This window comes from Pecten maximus, chromosome 9 (genome assembly GCF_902652985.1).
Source record: "Pecten maximus chromosome 9, xPecMax1.1, whole genome shotgun sequence".
NCBI classification, from domain to species: Eukaryota; Metazoa; Mollusca; class Bivalvia; order Pectinida; family Pectinidae; genus Pecten; species Pecten maximus.
This window is the reverse complement of record NC_047023.1, coordinates 1146045-1164207: the sequence shown is the minus strand read 5'-3', so window position 1 is coordinate 1164207 and position 18163 is coordinate 1146045. Positions and strand designations below refer to the sequence as shown.

At 34.8% G+C, this 18163-nt stretch overlaps 1 protein-coding gene across 1 annotated transcript in view; it reads left to right on the top strand.

The window, feature by feature from the left end:
- Positions 1-9033: 9033 nt before the first annotated feature.
- LOC117334602 (alkaline phosphatase-like) overlaps positions 9034-18163 on the top strand; it is a 34979-nt gene continuing 25849 nt past the window's right edge. The window contains exons 1-5 of the mRNA XM_033894298.1: positions 9034-9243; positions 11756-11979; positions 14918-15092; positions 17300-17469; positions 17635-17742. Coding sequence (XP_033750189.1) covers positions 9192-9243; positions 11756-11979; positions 14918-15092; positions 17300-17469; positions 17635-17742 — 729 coding nt within the window. The 5' untranslated portion in view covers positions 9034-9191. The remainder of the gene's footprint in view (positions 9244-11755; positions 11980-14917; positions 15093-17299; positions 17470-17634; positions 17743-18163) is intronic.

Below are 18163 nucleotides of genomic sequence, written 5' to 3'. Positions count from 1 at the left end.
TCATCTCATCAACAAGTCCGCATCAATTGTATGACGATAAATTACTTTATAATCTAAAATAAATTGGAGTTCTCTCCCTTTATCTGTGGATGTCACTGTGGAATTTGGAAAGGACTTAGGCTGATGTTCAATCAATGTGACTTATTGAAATTCAATCAAATTTTGTTGAAAATGAAATTGAAAAGAATTATTTTTTATATTGAATCACGATTATACGATGGCCGATATCGGACGGGCAAAACAGTGTTACTAGTAGTACGTTTTGGTCAAAGAAAAATGTACGTACATATTATGTGTCAAAAATATCTACTGCTAGTAGTAGACAAAAAGTGTACGTACAAATCCTGTGTCAAAAACCTGTTACTAGTAACACATTTTTGACACGAAATTTGTACGTACATATTTTGTGTACAAATTTATCTACTACTTCTAAATATCAATTAACATTCTTTCCTATCTTGATTGATCGCCTTGTAGTCGTATGTTGACTGCATCCGATAGAAATACGAGTAAACAATTAACTTTTGTCACATTTGCACGAGGCAAACCAGACATATTTCGGTTTCGAGTGATACCATTCTTCCATTACGCTGGCTGGATATTCCGGCTTTACTTAACGTCATACTTTAAAGCCAAATGCTTCAATGTTAACATTTCGAGATCTTAACAGTTTTCAGACTTAACATATATCAAACAAATTATCGCGAATCAAAAACTGGAGGAAAATGTGTATTTACAAAAATAAATGGGTTATTCCCAAAAATGATAACTGGGTCCGACAGACCAAGTTTCCATGCGAAATAGTGCTGTAATGCAACGAGCGTGTTATCAGTCTATACAAAATGGTGGAACGCCGAATGTTTAAGCCTGCCAAAACACTGACAGATTCTGCCAAAAAGAAACGTAAAAGGGACTGGAATCGGCAAAACCCGAGTATTTCCTAGGAATAGGAAATGATTCGCTGGAACTTTGGGAGTATGTGGCTTTAAAATCGAGCAGATCTTTTGGCTCTGGCTTTTATTACCTTATCAGGTAAAATCAGAATACGACCGTATGGTAATCAATGAAGAAATATTAATGATATTTAGAAGTAGTAGATAAATTTGTACATAAAATATGTACGTACATATTTTGTGTCAAAAATGTGTTACTAGTAACAGGTTTTTGACACAGGATTTGTACGTACATTTTTCGTTGACAAAAACGTACTACTAGTAACACTGTTTTGCCCGTCCGATATCGGCCATCGTACGATTATGACATAGCAAACAAATCTGTTTCGTTTTCTATATTGTAACTATTTAATCATACATTTAATATAGACTTACTGATATGATATTACTAGTGCCTTAATTATATACATTTATTACCTACATTGTTAACATCACAGTATTTAGGATATTTATAAGTTTATTTCACTGTGTCTATAGTATACAGTACGATTTGTACGCTACACTATGTTATTCATGCTACATGTACCTAATCAGGTTGTGTGTAAATATGTGTTGAACATCCTATAAAATAAAGAGCTGATATTGCACTGAGATGTTTTATTATCATATAGAACACACGGCCCAACTACAGACATATTAATAATATACAATACACATTAAAAAAAACTTACATGTTTGAAATAACAACATCGTATTTCGTTGTATTAACATACTATATTTGTACTCAAACACTCCAACAGTCTGTAGTTGTACTCTAACATATACTTCAACATACTGTAGTTGTAGTCTAACAAACACTCCAACATACTGTAGTTGTACTCTGACACACACACTAACATACCGTAGCTGTACTCTAACAAACACTCAAACATACTGTAGTTGTACTCTAACAAACACTCAAACATACCGTAGCTGTACTCTAACAAACACTCAAACATACTGTAGTTGTACTCTAACATATACTTCAACATACTGTAGTTATACTCTAACAAACACTCCAACATACTGTAGTTATACTCTAACAAACACTCCAACATACTGCAGTTATACTCTAACACACATTCCAACATACTGTAGTTGTACTCTAACAAACACTCCAACATACTGTAGTTGTACTCTAACAAACACTCCAACATATTCTAGTTGTACTCTAACAAACACTCCAATATACTGTAGTTGTACTCTGACACACACACTAACATACCGTAGCTGTACTCTAACATACCGTAGTTGTACTCTAATACACACTCCAACATACGGTAGTTATACTCTAACACACACTTCAACATACCGTAGTTGTACTCTAACATACACTCCAACATACCGTAGTTGTAGTCTAACAAACACTCCAACATACTGTAGTTGTACTCTGACACACACACTAACATACCGTAGCTGTACTCTAACAAACACTCAAACATACTGTAGTTATACTCTAACAAACACTCCAACATACTGTAGTTGTACTCTAACAAACACTCCAACATACTGTTGTTGTACTCTAACAAACATTCCAACATACTGTAGTTGTACTCTAACAAACACTCCAACATACTGTAGTTGTACTCTAACAAACACTCCAACATACTGTAGTTGTACTCTAACAAACACACCAACATACTGTCGTTATACTCTAACAAACACTCCAAAATACTGTAGTTGTAGTCTAAACAAATACTCAAACCCGAACTTTTGCTTCATGCTTTCTTTCACGTCAGTTTTCCCTGTGGTTTGCGTTCTTCTGTTTACATGTCCTGGACAACAGTTCCAGTATGTCTTGTGTTGTGATGTTTAACTTTAACATTTAACATCTGTCTTTTTCAGGTAAACTAAAGCGAATTGTCTACAAGACATCGATCATTTTCAAGATTTAAACACTGAGGTAAAATTATTTAATTGCAATATAACTGCTTAAAACTCATTTGTAATGTACAAAGTATACCATTACATGCAGTTTGCGATAGACTAAAGATTGATATTAATGTTAATATGGATTACCTCCCTTTGCATACAGTGAAGACACTGTTTTTCAGGTGAAGCGAGTGGCTGTTTAGTGAAACATTTCGTAATTAACGAAAGAATTTGTTTATAATAATTGAAATTTCAATAACTTCGATAATTAAACAATACTTTTCATGTTCCGCATCACCGTAGTGATTTGTATACATTACTTATTAAGATGTCATGCACTCCGTGACAATGCATACTCTTCTGTTACATCGGTTCTATACAAATTCACATATCTCAGATATCCTGGAGTAAGTAAGGACAAGAATTGTTCACTCATACATTACAGTATTCTGGCTGAATCGTTCTCGGTTTGGTGTCAGTTTACAAGAAATAAAGTATTACTTGGTGGCGTAATAGACAGAAACTTATTCATCACGTGAGATCTAAAACCAAGTACATTGTATATACTCTATAGCCAACACTAACCACTCCATGCTAATTAGACGTTAACACGTGATATCAAACATTTGAGTATCACTTATCATATATGATAGCTGCATAGAAGAGCAAACAAAAAATTAGAAATTACACTTTAGATTTGATTGGGATATAAATGACATAAACATAAAGAAAATCTGAAATTTCATTGATGCTTTTGCTATTAACTCTTTAACGGCCCGTTGATATTTAAAAAGTCATTTAGGTCAACATGTGGTAAATACAAATTACGATTATTTAAAAATAAGTAAGTTTTCTAAAGACGAAATACTATCAAATTATTTAATCTGTATTCAAATCTTTCAAAATTCCTTATTACGCAAAGGATGCTGAAATGAGAGGGATGCTGACCTTCTTCGTTTATATTGGATTCCTTAACTACATAAGAATCTATTTAATCAATGTTTTATTGCCGAATCGGGAAATTGTACAACTAAACCGTTATTTATACTTCATACTGCAGCTCTTAGTACAATTAAGTCGGGGCTGCAGTCATATTGGGATACGGTTTACTCCAGAAATGGATTTACTGGAGTAAATATTTCGAAAAATCCCAATGATATTTTGATTGATCTAAAACATTCGTTCCTAAAGAACTTTTTCTTCCGTCGAACCGTTTGCCTTCTCTACACTTTACACTTCTATTCTCTATTCCGAACTTTAGGAACGCCTTCGTTCTCTGGTAATGAGAACCTTCTTTTCCAGGAAAAGCGATCGGCGATGTAAGAACACAGTTGTGACCTATGTTTCATAAAATGTCATAATTGGACTTCTGATTTACAATACCTTTACTGAGTTTGGAAACCAGATCTCCCACCAGACTGCTGACATACACTCGCACAACAAATGTGCCTCTCTTTCAGCTGACTTGTTTTGTTTGCTTGTTTTTTTTCATACAAAACTGATTGCATTGAAGATTTTATCAGAATAGGTATCAGAGATCTTGCTTGGTACTTCAATTTCACTGACAGGTATATTGACGATGTGCTATTTCAAATTGCAATAACTTAATTGATCAAACCCAGAACTAGATATCAAGAGCAGGATGACTAAAAGGTATGTTAGTATTTTATTTCTAAACAATTAAATTTCTAATTTCTGAATCTCGTACCGATGTTTCTATGTCCGATTCGATTGCTATCCAAGGGTTTGTACCCAACATCACGATAACCTTGACAGATGTCCGCGGAGAAATTAACAACTGAAGGTTTCGAGAGATGCAGGTTGATGAAGATAATCATATTTTTTATGGTCGAAATCATCAGAAAATATTCTCCTTTTTTTGTAAGAGATGAAGTCCGAAGAATTTTATGCTGCCTGTTGATATACCTCGTGGTTTCCTTGCCACCACCCTAAATTTCATTTGAATTTGAAATTGTGACTTAACCCTTAGTTGACCTACGTTTGTATATATATTTGTACCAGTATGGCTGGTGTCGTCGTAGAATTAAAAGACGCTTACTCTTCCGAAGCTCCTGGTCAAAGGGTTATTGTACTCTATGCGTTTCCATGCAGGTAGCGGTCTTATAAATCCGCCCTGAGTCGTTGTATCGTCCTGGACTGAGACCACAATTAAGTACTTCCGGGTTCAGGCCCCACGAATGAAGTCCCCTCAAAAATGTATGTATTTCAGGAAAACAAATCAAATGCCTCTTTGAACTTGATTCTTGTTGATGAATTTAGTGTGGATTTATAGTAGAGATGTCAATCTAGGTTTTGTAATGTAAAATGATAATATTGATCATTTATTATGTGCTCCAGGACCCTGTGTGATGAGTCCTGATTTGACCTCTACCCCTGACCCGGTTGTATATAATCCACGTTGGTGACACATTTTGACAGCTATCTCCAGAAAATGCCCAACATGCTGGTTTGAAACTTTTATATTTTGCTTCTCAGATGTTGGTCTTAGCCAGGTGAGATGGAAAGTTGCATATGAGATTTTGGGAATTCATTATGAATTTGAATGTTACAATGAAACATATAGCGAAGCTAATTGTGGTCTTAGTCCTAATATCCTGTGTTGAGCGGCCATTTTGTCCGGAAGTAGACATCCGCGATGATCACATGACCAGTTATTTTTACCGATTGCCACGTGATTTGTTTTGTTTACGATAATCCCCACACAGGACCCTTCACATTGGTCAAAACTCTGCAAGATTTACCGGTAAGTGGGTTGTTTTTTTACGTATCAATTACGTATTACACGTATAATACATTTGTATATGTACCACTTTATTATTGTGTTTCGAATGAGATGGATCGTACACCGAGTAAACGAAATGTGTTACTCTAAAGGAGAGTGTTAAAGTCATAGAGTTTGCAGGGAAGGAACTTCGTCCAGGAAAATTGACAATGAATTTAAAATAGGAAGAACTAAAGTTCAAAACATTTTAAAACGTAAACTTGACGCAATTGAAGATTAGGACAAAAACGTATCACCAACACGAAATAGGAGTCGCAATCTCACTGGTAACGAATGCATTAACGAAACTACCTGGAAATGGTCCCAGTAGTGCGTGTCTCTGAAATATTGTAAACGGACCGATAATTAAAGAGACATCACTGAAATCCGCCAATGATTTGGGGAGATATACTTTTAAAGCATCAAATGGATGGTAAGACAGTTGTTGTCTTTTTAAAAGACATAACATTGCTTTCGGAACCCAAAGTGGCGAAAGTGGGGATGTTGATAAAACGGTAATCGCCGACTGGGAAAAAGAAAACTCCTGATTTATGTAGAGAATATTCAGAGGAGATGTTTTTGATATGGATGAAACTAGAATGTTTTCAGGGACATGTAACATAGTCGGAATAGGGATTGGTCCTGACGTATTTATTACGAACACATGACTTACTCTTCACATACCGATTTAATAGGATAATATCTATATGAAATCCCTTCTATAACACAAAATAGTTACGTTTAATCTGGTATCGAGACCGACGCGCCAAAGTGTGCAACAATACCGCGTAATTCAAAATAACATCACAAATACATTTCCATAGATCCGATAACATATCAAGGCTATTCTAATTTATCCAGAGTTAAAACTACAAGATCATTTCATTCAAATATATATATAATTATCAGAAATACCAATAGACCACTGGAAATATTGCGACGACCATTTGTTACTAATGAGAGATAATCATCCGTAAAATTACGAAATTACCGATCGCATCTTACTGCAAAAGTTATATAATAACAAAATAGATAAATGATCATATCTAACTTACTTTGCATGTGGTGCCCAGGACGTGAATACATGCTTGACAAAAGCTACATCATTGTAAACAAGAAATATTTTTAAAAAAGATAAACGGCATAGTTTTAATTCTGGTGGGTATAATGTAAAAACTGCTGGTGAAATAAATTAACAAACTAATGCGTTTCAGCACGGATAACAAAGTTTCATCAGATTTGAATCATTTTTGGTTATGATAAGACTGCATTTGAATCAGGAATATAATTTTATTACGGTAATGTGCCGTTTGAAAAGATACATCCACTTATTCAGCTTGCATTCAATCGTAGCTTTGTTTCGTTTTTAACTGCATATCTGCACTTTGCATTTACAGTTACATTGATCAATCACATGCATATATGTACTTCATCTTGACCAGTAACGCCACCTGTCTCGTCATATCCGGGGCCAAAAGAATATTATACGGCTATGCCGTAAAAAAACAAAAACAGAAAAAAAAACAGATGTCTTCTCTGGTTGATGGTCAAAGTAGAACTACCAAACGGCGGCAAAAGTACAATAGCAAGAAAAAAATCATGGGAAATAGCATTGTGCATGTCCTGTATTGTCCGTCAGTGGTCAACCTGTTTCATACGTCACACGAACACTCTCCGGCCACTCACGAATAACACATACAAGACTCAATCGCAACATCTCGGGGATTTCCGGCAACACTAGATTTCCGAGTGTTTCCGGAAACATCCCCGAGATATTACAACGTAGGATACACACAACGCAATTACCACAGTACGAGCACTTTACGCAGACACAATAAACACGACGTGGGATACTAACAACACAGACATAACACAACGAGCAATATAAAAATAACCGGGTGTCACAGACACAACCAGGACAACATTCCATCTGAAAGGGGGTAATTTTCTGGCGGGAAACGATCAAAAGAAAGAATCACAGTGGCTTTGTGTGCCTCGTTAATAGGAGAGAAACTTACTCCGCTTGTAACTGGAAAGTCAAAACACCATCGAGGCTTTTAAGTAAATTAAAAGTGAAAATCTACCAGTGATATACAGACATCATAAAAAACAACGTTTGTTTGAAGATTGGCTAAAGTATTTAGACAGAATATGCAAACGCCAGGGTAGGAGAATTGTATTGTTTATAGATAATGGCCCGTCGCACCCTCATGTGAAATTAACTCACATTGAACTCAAATGTGTACCTGCCATCACCACACGTTTTTCTCAGACAATGGATCAAGTGATTATTCCGGCAACAAAATTCAAGTATTGGAAACGTCAGGTATTTCCCTTTTTCGGCATAGCCGTATAATATTATTTTTTCCCCGGATATGACGCGACAGGTGACAATACTAGTCAAGATGAAGTATGTGATTGGTCAATGTAGCGGTAAATGCAAAATGCAGAAATACAGTTAAATACGAAACGAAGTTAAGATTGAAAGCAAACTGAATAAGTGGATGTATCTTTTCAAACGACAAATTAATAAAATTATATTCCTGATTTAAATGCAGTCGATAATCACCATAAAAGATTCAAACAGATATACTTTTGTTATCCGTGATGAAACGCATTAGTTGGTTAATTTATTTCACCAGCAGTTTTACATTATAACCACCTTTAGTAAAACTATGCTGTTTATCTTTTGCTAATTTTCCAGAGTGTATAAAATTTTATTATATAATAAAAGAGGAAACGGTGTCAATTGTTAGATAAAGGTTTTCCTCAGAAAAACATTTCAGGATTAGTTTCCTTTAGTATAATCTCCCAATAAAATTTAGACAAGCAGCAATCTTTGAAAGTAATATTGAATGTATTTTGATGCATATTTTTCACTGAAGTGGTGCTGTAAGATATACTAAAATAGAAATTGGCCAATATCATTCCCCAGATGCCTGTTATATACATTATATATAAATATACAATGTGCCATACCAATGTCCATGGAGCCTTGTATACTTCAAATACACGTACATTCTATATAAATATACAGTACGGCATACCAATGTCTGTGGAGTTGTGTATAATTCAGGTACACGTTTATTCTATATACATATACAATGTTCCATACCAATGTCAATGGAGTTGTGTATACTTCAAATACATTCTATATAAATATACAGATGGACATACAAATGTCCGTTGAGCCTAGTATAATTCAGATACACGTACATTCTATATAGATATACAGTACGGCATACCAATGTCCGTTGAGCCTAGTATAATTCAGATACACGTACATTCTATATAGATATACAGTAGGACATACGAATGTCAATGGAGTTATGTATACTTCAAATACACGTACATTCTATATAGATATACAGTATGACATACCGATGTCCGTTGAGCCTAGTATAATTCAGATACACGTACAGGTAGTGTTCCTGTAGTGACCTTGACAATGGACTGTCCAGAGAAGGCGGCGTCCATTAACACAATAATGAGATGGAATGTTGATTTCTCCGATACTGTGAACATCATGATATTACCCATCTACCAGGTACATGTAAAGATTCATTGAAGCGTGACCCTCACGTCTACGACATAGGAACATCAACATGGACGTCCTACATGTGCTGTGTGTGTGTTCTCTCCTATCTATCTGTACAGGTAAGCGGAGACGTTAAACAGGATTTGTTTTATATCTATGTATATACTTCGTATGTAGTTTACTTCATTAATATGAAACTTAAACAAGTTATGGGAAATAGCGACTAATGCTACGCCATGTCGGTTCGGAGCGATTCTCTGGAGTTACAGGGAAATTGTAGAAAACACTGTAAGAGGCGTGTAAATCTAGACGCCTACACCATTGGGATACTTTCTGTTATGTAAAGAAACCTGGAATGGAACTGAAATATCCTATTGTATTTTATCTTAGTAAATGTGAATGACGTAAGACGCCCTGAAGGTCCAGGTGTGGTTTGTCATCTGATCATCTGAGGCAACTAATGTGTGATTCTTCATTTCGAAAGTGCATCGTACAGGAAGCCGCTCGACTTATGTTGTGTTAACAATCTATAATGTGTATTGGTTATAACACATTTCCTAATCATCATAATACAATAGAATTACACACACATATATATATATATATATAATTGTATATATGGGGGAAAGATTTTATTCTAACAGTGTGGACATGAACAATGTCAAATGTTCGAGGCAATCCGCCCCTTTATCAAGACACAGATCAAACAAATACAATCACATAATATATAAAACGTACTCGAAAATACAATTAGATACAGTAAGACTAGTATATTTGGTAGTAGTTGAAATAACAAGCATGAACCCTTCGGCTGGCGTGGGACGAAGGCAGTGGCTAGCGTTACATGTACGAAGCCATGCTCTATGATGGAACGCTATGTGACCAACGGCAAAGACATTTGAAAATAATTGTATATACATTTTTATATTATATACTTTAAAAGTTACTTTTCCCGAATTACTGGTCAAGCGTACTCACTACCTTGAAATGCTCTGACTTTAGTCATGTACGTGTCAAATGTTGATGAAACCTTTTTTTTATTGAACTATAAAAAGCGAGATCAACATACGCTGTGTTAACCATTCCAAATCGCTAACACATTGGTGTATTTACTGGGCGGTTCCAAATACATAACGAACTAGGGTCGGCTTGGCCAAAGTTTACACAATGACGATTTAAGTTAAGAGCCGCTCATAAAGCGTGATCTTTGCAGAATTAAATTTTTTAATTTATGTGTTTATGGTACAGAATTAATTGCCATTCTTTAAAAGTCTACAGAAGACATGTAGTGTTGGGTAGACAGGCGTGCTCACACATCTCCGATCTTCTCCAGTGGCCGAAACAGCTTTGTCGACTTCGGCAGTCATCCTAGACACATAACTAAAAGTAAAATATAAAATAAAACATTAAGATAAAATCCTACTAAACCTTTTAGTGTGTACCACTCGTATACATGTAGTTTATTGTATATAATATGTACACATAATAGGGTACATGCTTTGTTTAAGTGAGATATACTCTCGTTCCTCTTCGAAAAACGAAACTATAAATCAGAATGGTAGCACGGATCGTCAGATGCTGGCCACGGAAAAGTTCACCCCTTAAAATAATCAATGTTTCGGTAAGTTTTAATGTGAAGATGCCCATTAAATCGAACCACAACCCAAATTTCGTTCGGTTAGAAGTGTAAAACCATTGATATTTTTATTTATAGATAAATGTTTTATGTAGAAATGGCGCTTTAAATACCTGGTACAAATTATGTCATACACGAAACATTTTACCGTGTACACAAAGGAGACTTGTTTCTCCTTTTTCACTGTCCCAGTAAACGGTTTGTGATACTCTTTTCAGGGGTGAACAAAAGATGCAAAGGTAAAAAACACAAACCTGTTTGTTAAAGTTCGAATAATATTACCTACCACAACACAAACACGTATGATTACACAACTGGTTAATTTGTATTGGACGACTCATGACGATTTCACAAGTGTCCATCTAGTTTTAACACTGCCTTATCCGAAGCCAATTGCAAAATTGAAAATTGTGGATGAACTGATATATTATTGTACTAACATTTCAAGATTTGATAACGCGCAAATGGCTAAAAGCCATAGGGTCTGAGACACTTGTGGTAAAAATGAATAGTTCAGTTTCAGAGGAAAAGACCCACAAGTTGAATATATCAATTGAAAAATATACTTCAATATTTCGTTTACAATCTTATAATTAGAATTTAAAACATGCTTACGATTGTTTTCCGCCCACTCATTTTTTTTAATACTGATAGTAATAATCTATCGAATTTCAGGTGAGCTGAATCCCAATTATTTCCATATCATAATGCATGAATGTTTCGATTTAAAAAAAATTCTATGTTCGAGGTAATTTTTCTGATATTTTAAATCACTCTTTTCTTTTGACATGACCTTTCTATCCAAAATGGAATGAATCCGTATTGTATGAAAGCTACACATTTTTACTTTTTATTTTTGCGTTTACCTGTCAAACTGAATGTAATTTCACAAAATGCAGTAACATAAAAATAAGCTTTGTACTGACAGACAACCTAAGTAAAAATATTAGATTTGCCTTTGTCGTTGATGATTAAACTTTTTCCTGTTATGCTAGTTACATCGACAAATTGGGAGCAAATGGCACGAGACATGCTGACGGAGGAGTTAAAGGTCAAACCTAATTTCAACTTGGCCAAAAACATCATTGTTTTTATCGGTGATGGTATGAGCATGCCAACTATCACTGCAGCAAGGATCCTGAAGGGTCAGCGAAACAATCAGTCCGGCGAGGAGACTGTCCTGAAGTGGGAGGAGTTTCCAAATATGGCCCTGTCAAAGGTAAATTAATTATTGTCTACTAGGCTACCATGTATTATCTAATCTGTATCATAAGATATTTCCCCTGCTCAAAACAAGCCAAAGACAAATATATATATCAGCCAATCCTGTATCAAGCGGCCACCCAAGGGGGGCTGACAGATATTGGCTGCTTAAGACAGGCGGCTGCTTAAACCAGGTTGACAAGAAACGGCCTGTTGCCCAATTCTTTTTTCAACAGTTTATTCAATTTACCATATCATAATGCGCTTATTCATACGTGTATTTTATTATTGATAACAATATACCATGTACAGTGTGTTTTGAAATGAAAAACAACAAATATCAAAGTTCTGATGAATTGATTGTTTCCTAAAGAAATCTGCAATTGTAGTTTGCTTGCTTGAATATTTCATGTAAAGTTTGTCATGTTCAGCCTCAGCTTTCAAATGGCCCCTTAATACAGGATGATACAACCTACTTGGGAAGATTTTTTGTGGCCGTTGGCCGCGTTAGACAGATGACCGCTTATTTAAGGTTCATTATATAGTGTTTTCGATCGGGGCGGACCACAGACTGGTCGCTTAACGGAGGTGACCGCTTATTCAATGTAGCCGTTAGAGCAGGTTTGACTACAGTGGAACTACGTTAACTCGAAGTCGACGGGACCACGAAAAAACTTCGAGTTATCCGTGTGTTCTAATTAAGCGAGTTATCATTTTTGGTGAAAAGTTTCAAGGTCAACATTTGTCAACATTATATAATCATTATAACTCCGCTCTGTCGCTCATCAGTTTAGTGTGAAGACTGGTCAATACATGTAAATACATATGCAATTTTTCGTTCTGTCACTTGTAGTTTGTTGTAGTTTTGCCGATATAAAGTCACGATAAAATCAATATCGTTTAGCATTCAGCAAGACAAAACAAATTCACTTCGTTTACATCTCGACAGAGAAATGGTGAATGGGACCAGGAGCTTTATGTTGATCAAAGCCAAAAAAGGCCCTGTGATGATGTATTGCTGTTATGTCAGTAGCTGTGTTATATGCAATGCTGATGGAAGTTTTAAAATAAATTGATAAATGCACTCAAAATTGAACTATACACAGTAGCCTTTCTGAATTTAGTGAAAATTATTCATTTCCATTTTGCCCCAATGAAATGTTATTACGGGCTGACTACCTCAACTGTTAAAAATGTAATGCATTCAGTCTCGTGCTTTGGGGTGATTCTAGTAACTCTTTCAACAAGATGCACCGGTCTTCAAAAGTGTCAATAACTGAAAGCGCTACCAGGTAGAGTGAAGAATATTTAGGTATGCTGTAATAGGATGTTGATGGGTTGACATGATGATGATGATGATGATGATGATGATGATGGGCTGATATGATTATGATGATGATGATGATGATGATTATGATGATGAGCTGATGGTGGGTGGGTGGTTGAGTGAGTGAGTGAGTGAGTGGTTGAGTGAGTGAGTGAGTGAGTGAGTGAGTGAGTGAGTGAGTGAGTGGTTGAGTGAGTGAGTGAGTGAGTGAGTGAGTGAGTGACCATCTTTTTGTATTTGTAAAAATTAAGAATTAAAACAAAAATATTTAGGTATGGTAAAAATGTTTGTACACCAGGTACGTATCTCCCGTGTACGGTCGTGAATGGAAGGACCGTATCCATAGTAACATCATCTGACTTTTTGTTGCCAAACTCGATAATTTAATCAGTCAAGATTATAAAATATCATTGATATCGTTATTGAGTGTTGATGCACGCTTTCAAAGGTAACGTGAGAGGTTTGATTATCGCCTTGTAATATTTACAAGACGGAAAGCGAAAACAAATCCAATCTTTCCGAATTTGAAAATAAACCTTATAAGAGTTTATTACAGAATCACGTGTGCTACACGTCCTGGAGGGACAGTTTAGTTTCAGAATAAAGTTAATTGACCGCGGTATATCATCCTATTGTTCAAGTCACGCCAGCCTTCCCCGAAACATGTCTGTCGTCAATACATATTTTAAACCGAGCTGTACAGAACTCCTTAATAAACTATTCTACAATTGTTTAATTGTAATGAACATGTTCCAGTATTTCATCAGTTTTTCCTAGTTTATTTTAAGTTACTTATTTTAATATTCTATAAATAAACTTATATGTGTGGCTTTAAACCAAAGCGTGAATCATATTTTTGTCATGAAAATTTTACTGTTAAATATATTGTTTGCTATCCTTCAACTTCATTACTTTGTCTTTACGTTACAATGTCATGTGTACATCAGGATACCGGAACATTTGATCCTTTCTAACTAAGGCACGAAATTCGATTTAACGATAGGAGATTATGTATTTCCTTCTAAGTTTTTAATCAGTTTCCGTAATTAATTAGTATGTTGATATCAACAACATGATTATATCTCCGTATCTGTATGGTACACAATACAAAGTACAAAAGCGATGGCTGAATATTTCAACTACAAAACCATGAAATAATTACTTGAGCTTGGCTCAATTCAACTTTGTGATCGTCTTATAACTACATACGTAGTCATACATTGTTGATTAAAATATTATAGCTGTACACATAGTTCTCTACCAGATCAGTAATTTTATCATCACATCTTTGCGGTTTACTTGACATCAAATTTTATGCTTCCAAAATTAAAATTTATCGCAACACTGGTTAGATCATTTCCTTTTAAGAACAGAAAACATGACCACTTCGTTTTTCCTATACATATTAGCTAGGTCGTGATAGTGATATCTTATTCTGCTATTGTAGATTTTGCTAAAGAGCTAATGTAGCTAGTTCAGACAGAATATAGTGAGCAATACAAGAGAAACAAAACTCTTCTCAAGAAACTAATTGTATTTAGAAACATACACAGAATAAGAGGTTATCAGGAGCCTAGAGTCAAGAGTCAGGAGTCAAGATTTCTATGATAAAATGCTCCCATTCCAGACATACGGAAGTAACAAACAGATCCCGGACTCTGCAGCTACTGCCACAGCCATCTTGTGCGGTGTGAAGGCTAACTGGTACACGTTTGGGGTGAGGGACACAGTGATAAAGAACAACTGTAGCAGCCAGAAGGGCCAGGCTGTCGAATCTATCCTTGATCACTTTCAGGCTGACAGTAGGTATTCGTCAACAAAAACAAAAACAAAACAAAACTTAATTTAACTCGAATTCGATAAACGACGGCGAAATACGAAGAAAAATAGATTTGTACGCGGATCCTTGACCTTAAAAATGTATAAGGATATTACTTACGACCAAGTATTCAGAAAGAGGTAGCGTCTTCTGCTTCAAAGACACCCGTTTTCATATCTAGGTCAACTTTGAGTTAAGTCTTATTCTCAAAATAGGAGTTTGGATGGTGACAGTGGAGCCACTTGTCATATCAACAAACATCAAACAATCTTACTTGATATAGATATAGCAATACAACTTCCCCTGATCTACATCAACCTACATGCCTCGAAAACCTGGATTTCAAGATTAAAATTCTTTCAAACCACTTACATTCGTTTGTCAATTTCCCTTATAAGTCATAGATAAAAAATACTCCGTTTTGTTTGTGAGTTGACGTGATGCCTTCTATTTTTCTAGTTTATTTTATGACAGAATATCTTTGCATGTGCCGCAATGGGTATATCTAAACACTTAGCCGTTAGATGCTCCGCTACCTTTGTAGGTTGATTATAGCGTCTACCGTGTACGATTTTGTCGATATTGCCATCTTATTTACTTTTCACTGCATTTTATACACTGGTGTGTGTTTAACCTTAAAAGGAATGTTTGATTAAGATGTTAGTATTAACAAGGTCGTCTGTGTTTGCCTGGGGCGCTAAAACGTTGAGCAAAACGAAGAGAGCATACTAGATATAATCAAACCATAAACAACACATAATATAAACAACACATAATATATACAACACATAATATATACAACACATAATATATACAACACATAATATATACAACACATAATATAAACAACACATAATATAAACAACACATAATATAAACAACACATAATATATACAACACATAATATAAACAACACATAATATATACAACACATGACTTAAACAACACATAATATATACAACACATAATATATAGAACACATGATTTAAACAACACATGATATAAACAACACATACTATATAGAACACATGATTTAAACAACACATAATATAAACAACACATAATATATAGAACACATGATTTAAACAACACATAATATATACAACACATAATATAAACAACACATAATATATACAACACATAATATAAACAACACATAATATAAACAACACATAATATAAACAACACATGATATATACAACACATGATATATACAACACATAATATATATAACACATACTATATACAACACTTAGTATATACAACACATAATATATATACAACACATAATATATACAACACATAATGTATACAACACATGATATACACAACACATAATATATACAACACATGATTTAAACAACACATAATATATACAACACATAATATATTGAACACATGATTTAAACAACACATGATATATACAACACATAATATATACAACACATAATATATACAACACATAATATATACAACATACTATTTATACCTCATAATATATATACAGCACACGAGATATAAACAACACATGACATGTACAATACACAAAATTTAAACATGTTAAAGATATAAACAAAACACAAGAATGAAAAAAATACATATAAACAGCACAAAAGAATTAACCAACCAAGATATAAACAACAAGAATGAACCAACAACATAAAAACAACACACAAGAATGAACCAACAACATATAAACAACGCACAAGAATGAACTAACCAAGATATAAACAACAAGAATGAACCAACAACATAAAAACAACACACAAGAATGAACCAACAACATATAAACAACACACAAGAATGAACTAACCAAGATATAAACAACACACAATAATGAACCAACAACATATAAACAACACACAAGAATGAATCAACAAGATATAAACAACACACAATAATGAACCAGCCAAGATATAAATAGCTCCTAAGGTTATAATCAAGACACTTTCTAATACAAGTATTGTTGATTCGTGTTAACACACTGGCCTACTGATACCATTCATGTTTTGTCATGCCTTTCAGTGTCAGTTTTGGTATTATTGTTGTTGTTTTTTTTGTGTTGAAGATCAATTCTTGTAATTTTTATTTTGAATGCTGACGATGTTTTGTGCTAACCATCAGACAGGGCTACCAAACTGTTGTAATTTTTATTTTGAATGCTGACGATGTTGTTGTGCTAACCAACAGACAGAGCTACGGGTGTTATATCTACTGCACGACTTACCCACGCTACGCCTGCCTCCTCCTACGCTCACACAGCCAACAGGGGTTGGGAGGGGGACGTCAGTATGAAGGGTATAGAAGGTGACTGTAAAGATATAGCCTACCAGTTCGTCCACGAGAACTCCAACATCCGGGTAAGTGGGTATTTATACAGAAATAAAGCTCATACAGCGTAAATCTAATATTGAAGTAAAATTGATGTTTATATGTAAAATTCAGTGAATCGAATATTTTAAAGAGCGTCAGTTTTTTTAAATACACAAAATCAATGATAAAAGAAATCTTTGATATTTGTATAGGTTGCCATGGGAGGAGGTAGAAGATTTTTCCTTCCGAATGATACAAATGACCCGGAAACCAACTCTATCGACCCCAAACAAAGACAAGATCAACGCAACCTGATAGAGGTATGTATGTGATAACACAGAAATATTAATAATAAAAACAACCGAAAACAAAACGATAAAGCTGAGTGCATAATATTTGATACATGGAGATCCTTGTAATGAACAATGAAACCAAGCCCATGTACTCCGGGAGAAAAAGCGTCTTTTGCTCCATGCAAATCTAGGCCAAACCCGGCTAATGATGAATTATCAGGATGATAATTAGGATCTTGACAACGGAACTACTAAAGATATCAACAAGCTTGTAGCAATCCTAGACGTCTGTCTTCATATCGCACAAGAAAATACAATAATTCCGATTGAGATCAAGATGTCGACAATGTTCCACATGGGTTTTATCAAATTGTGTTCCTCGAAACCTTGCGTTGTTAAGTTTTCCGTCTTTTTTCAGTCAGTATTCCACATCATATGTCATGGAAAT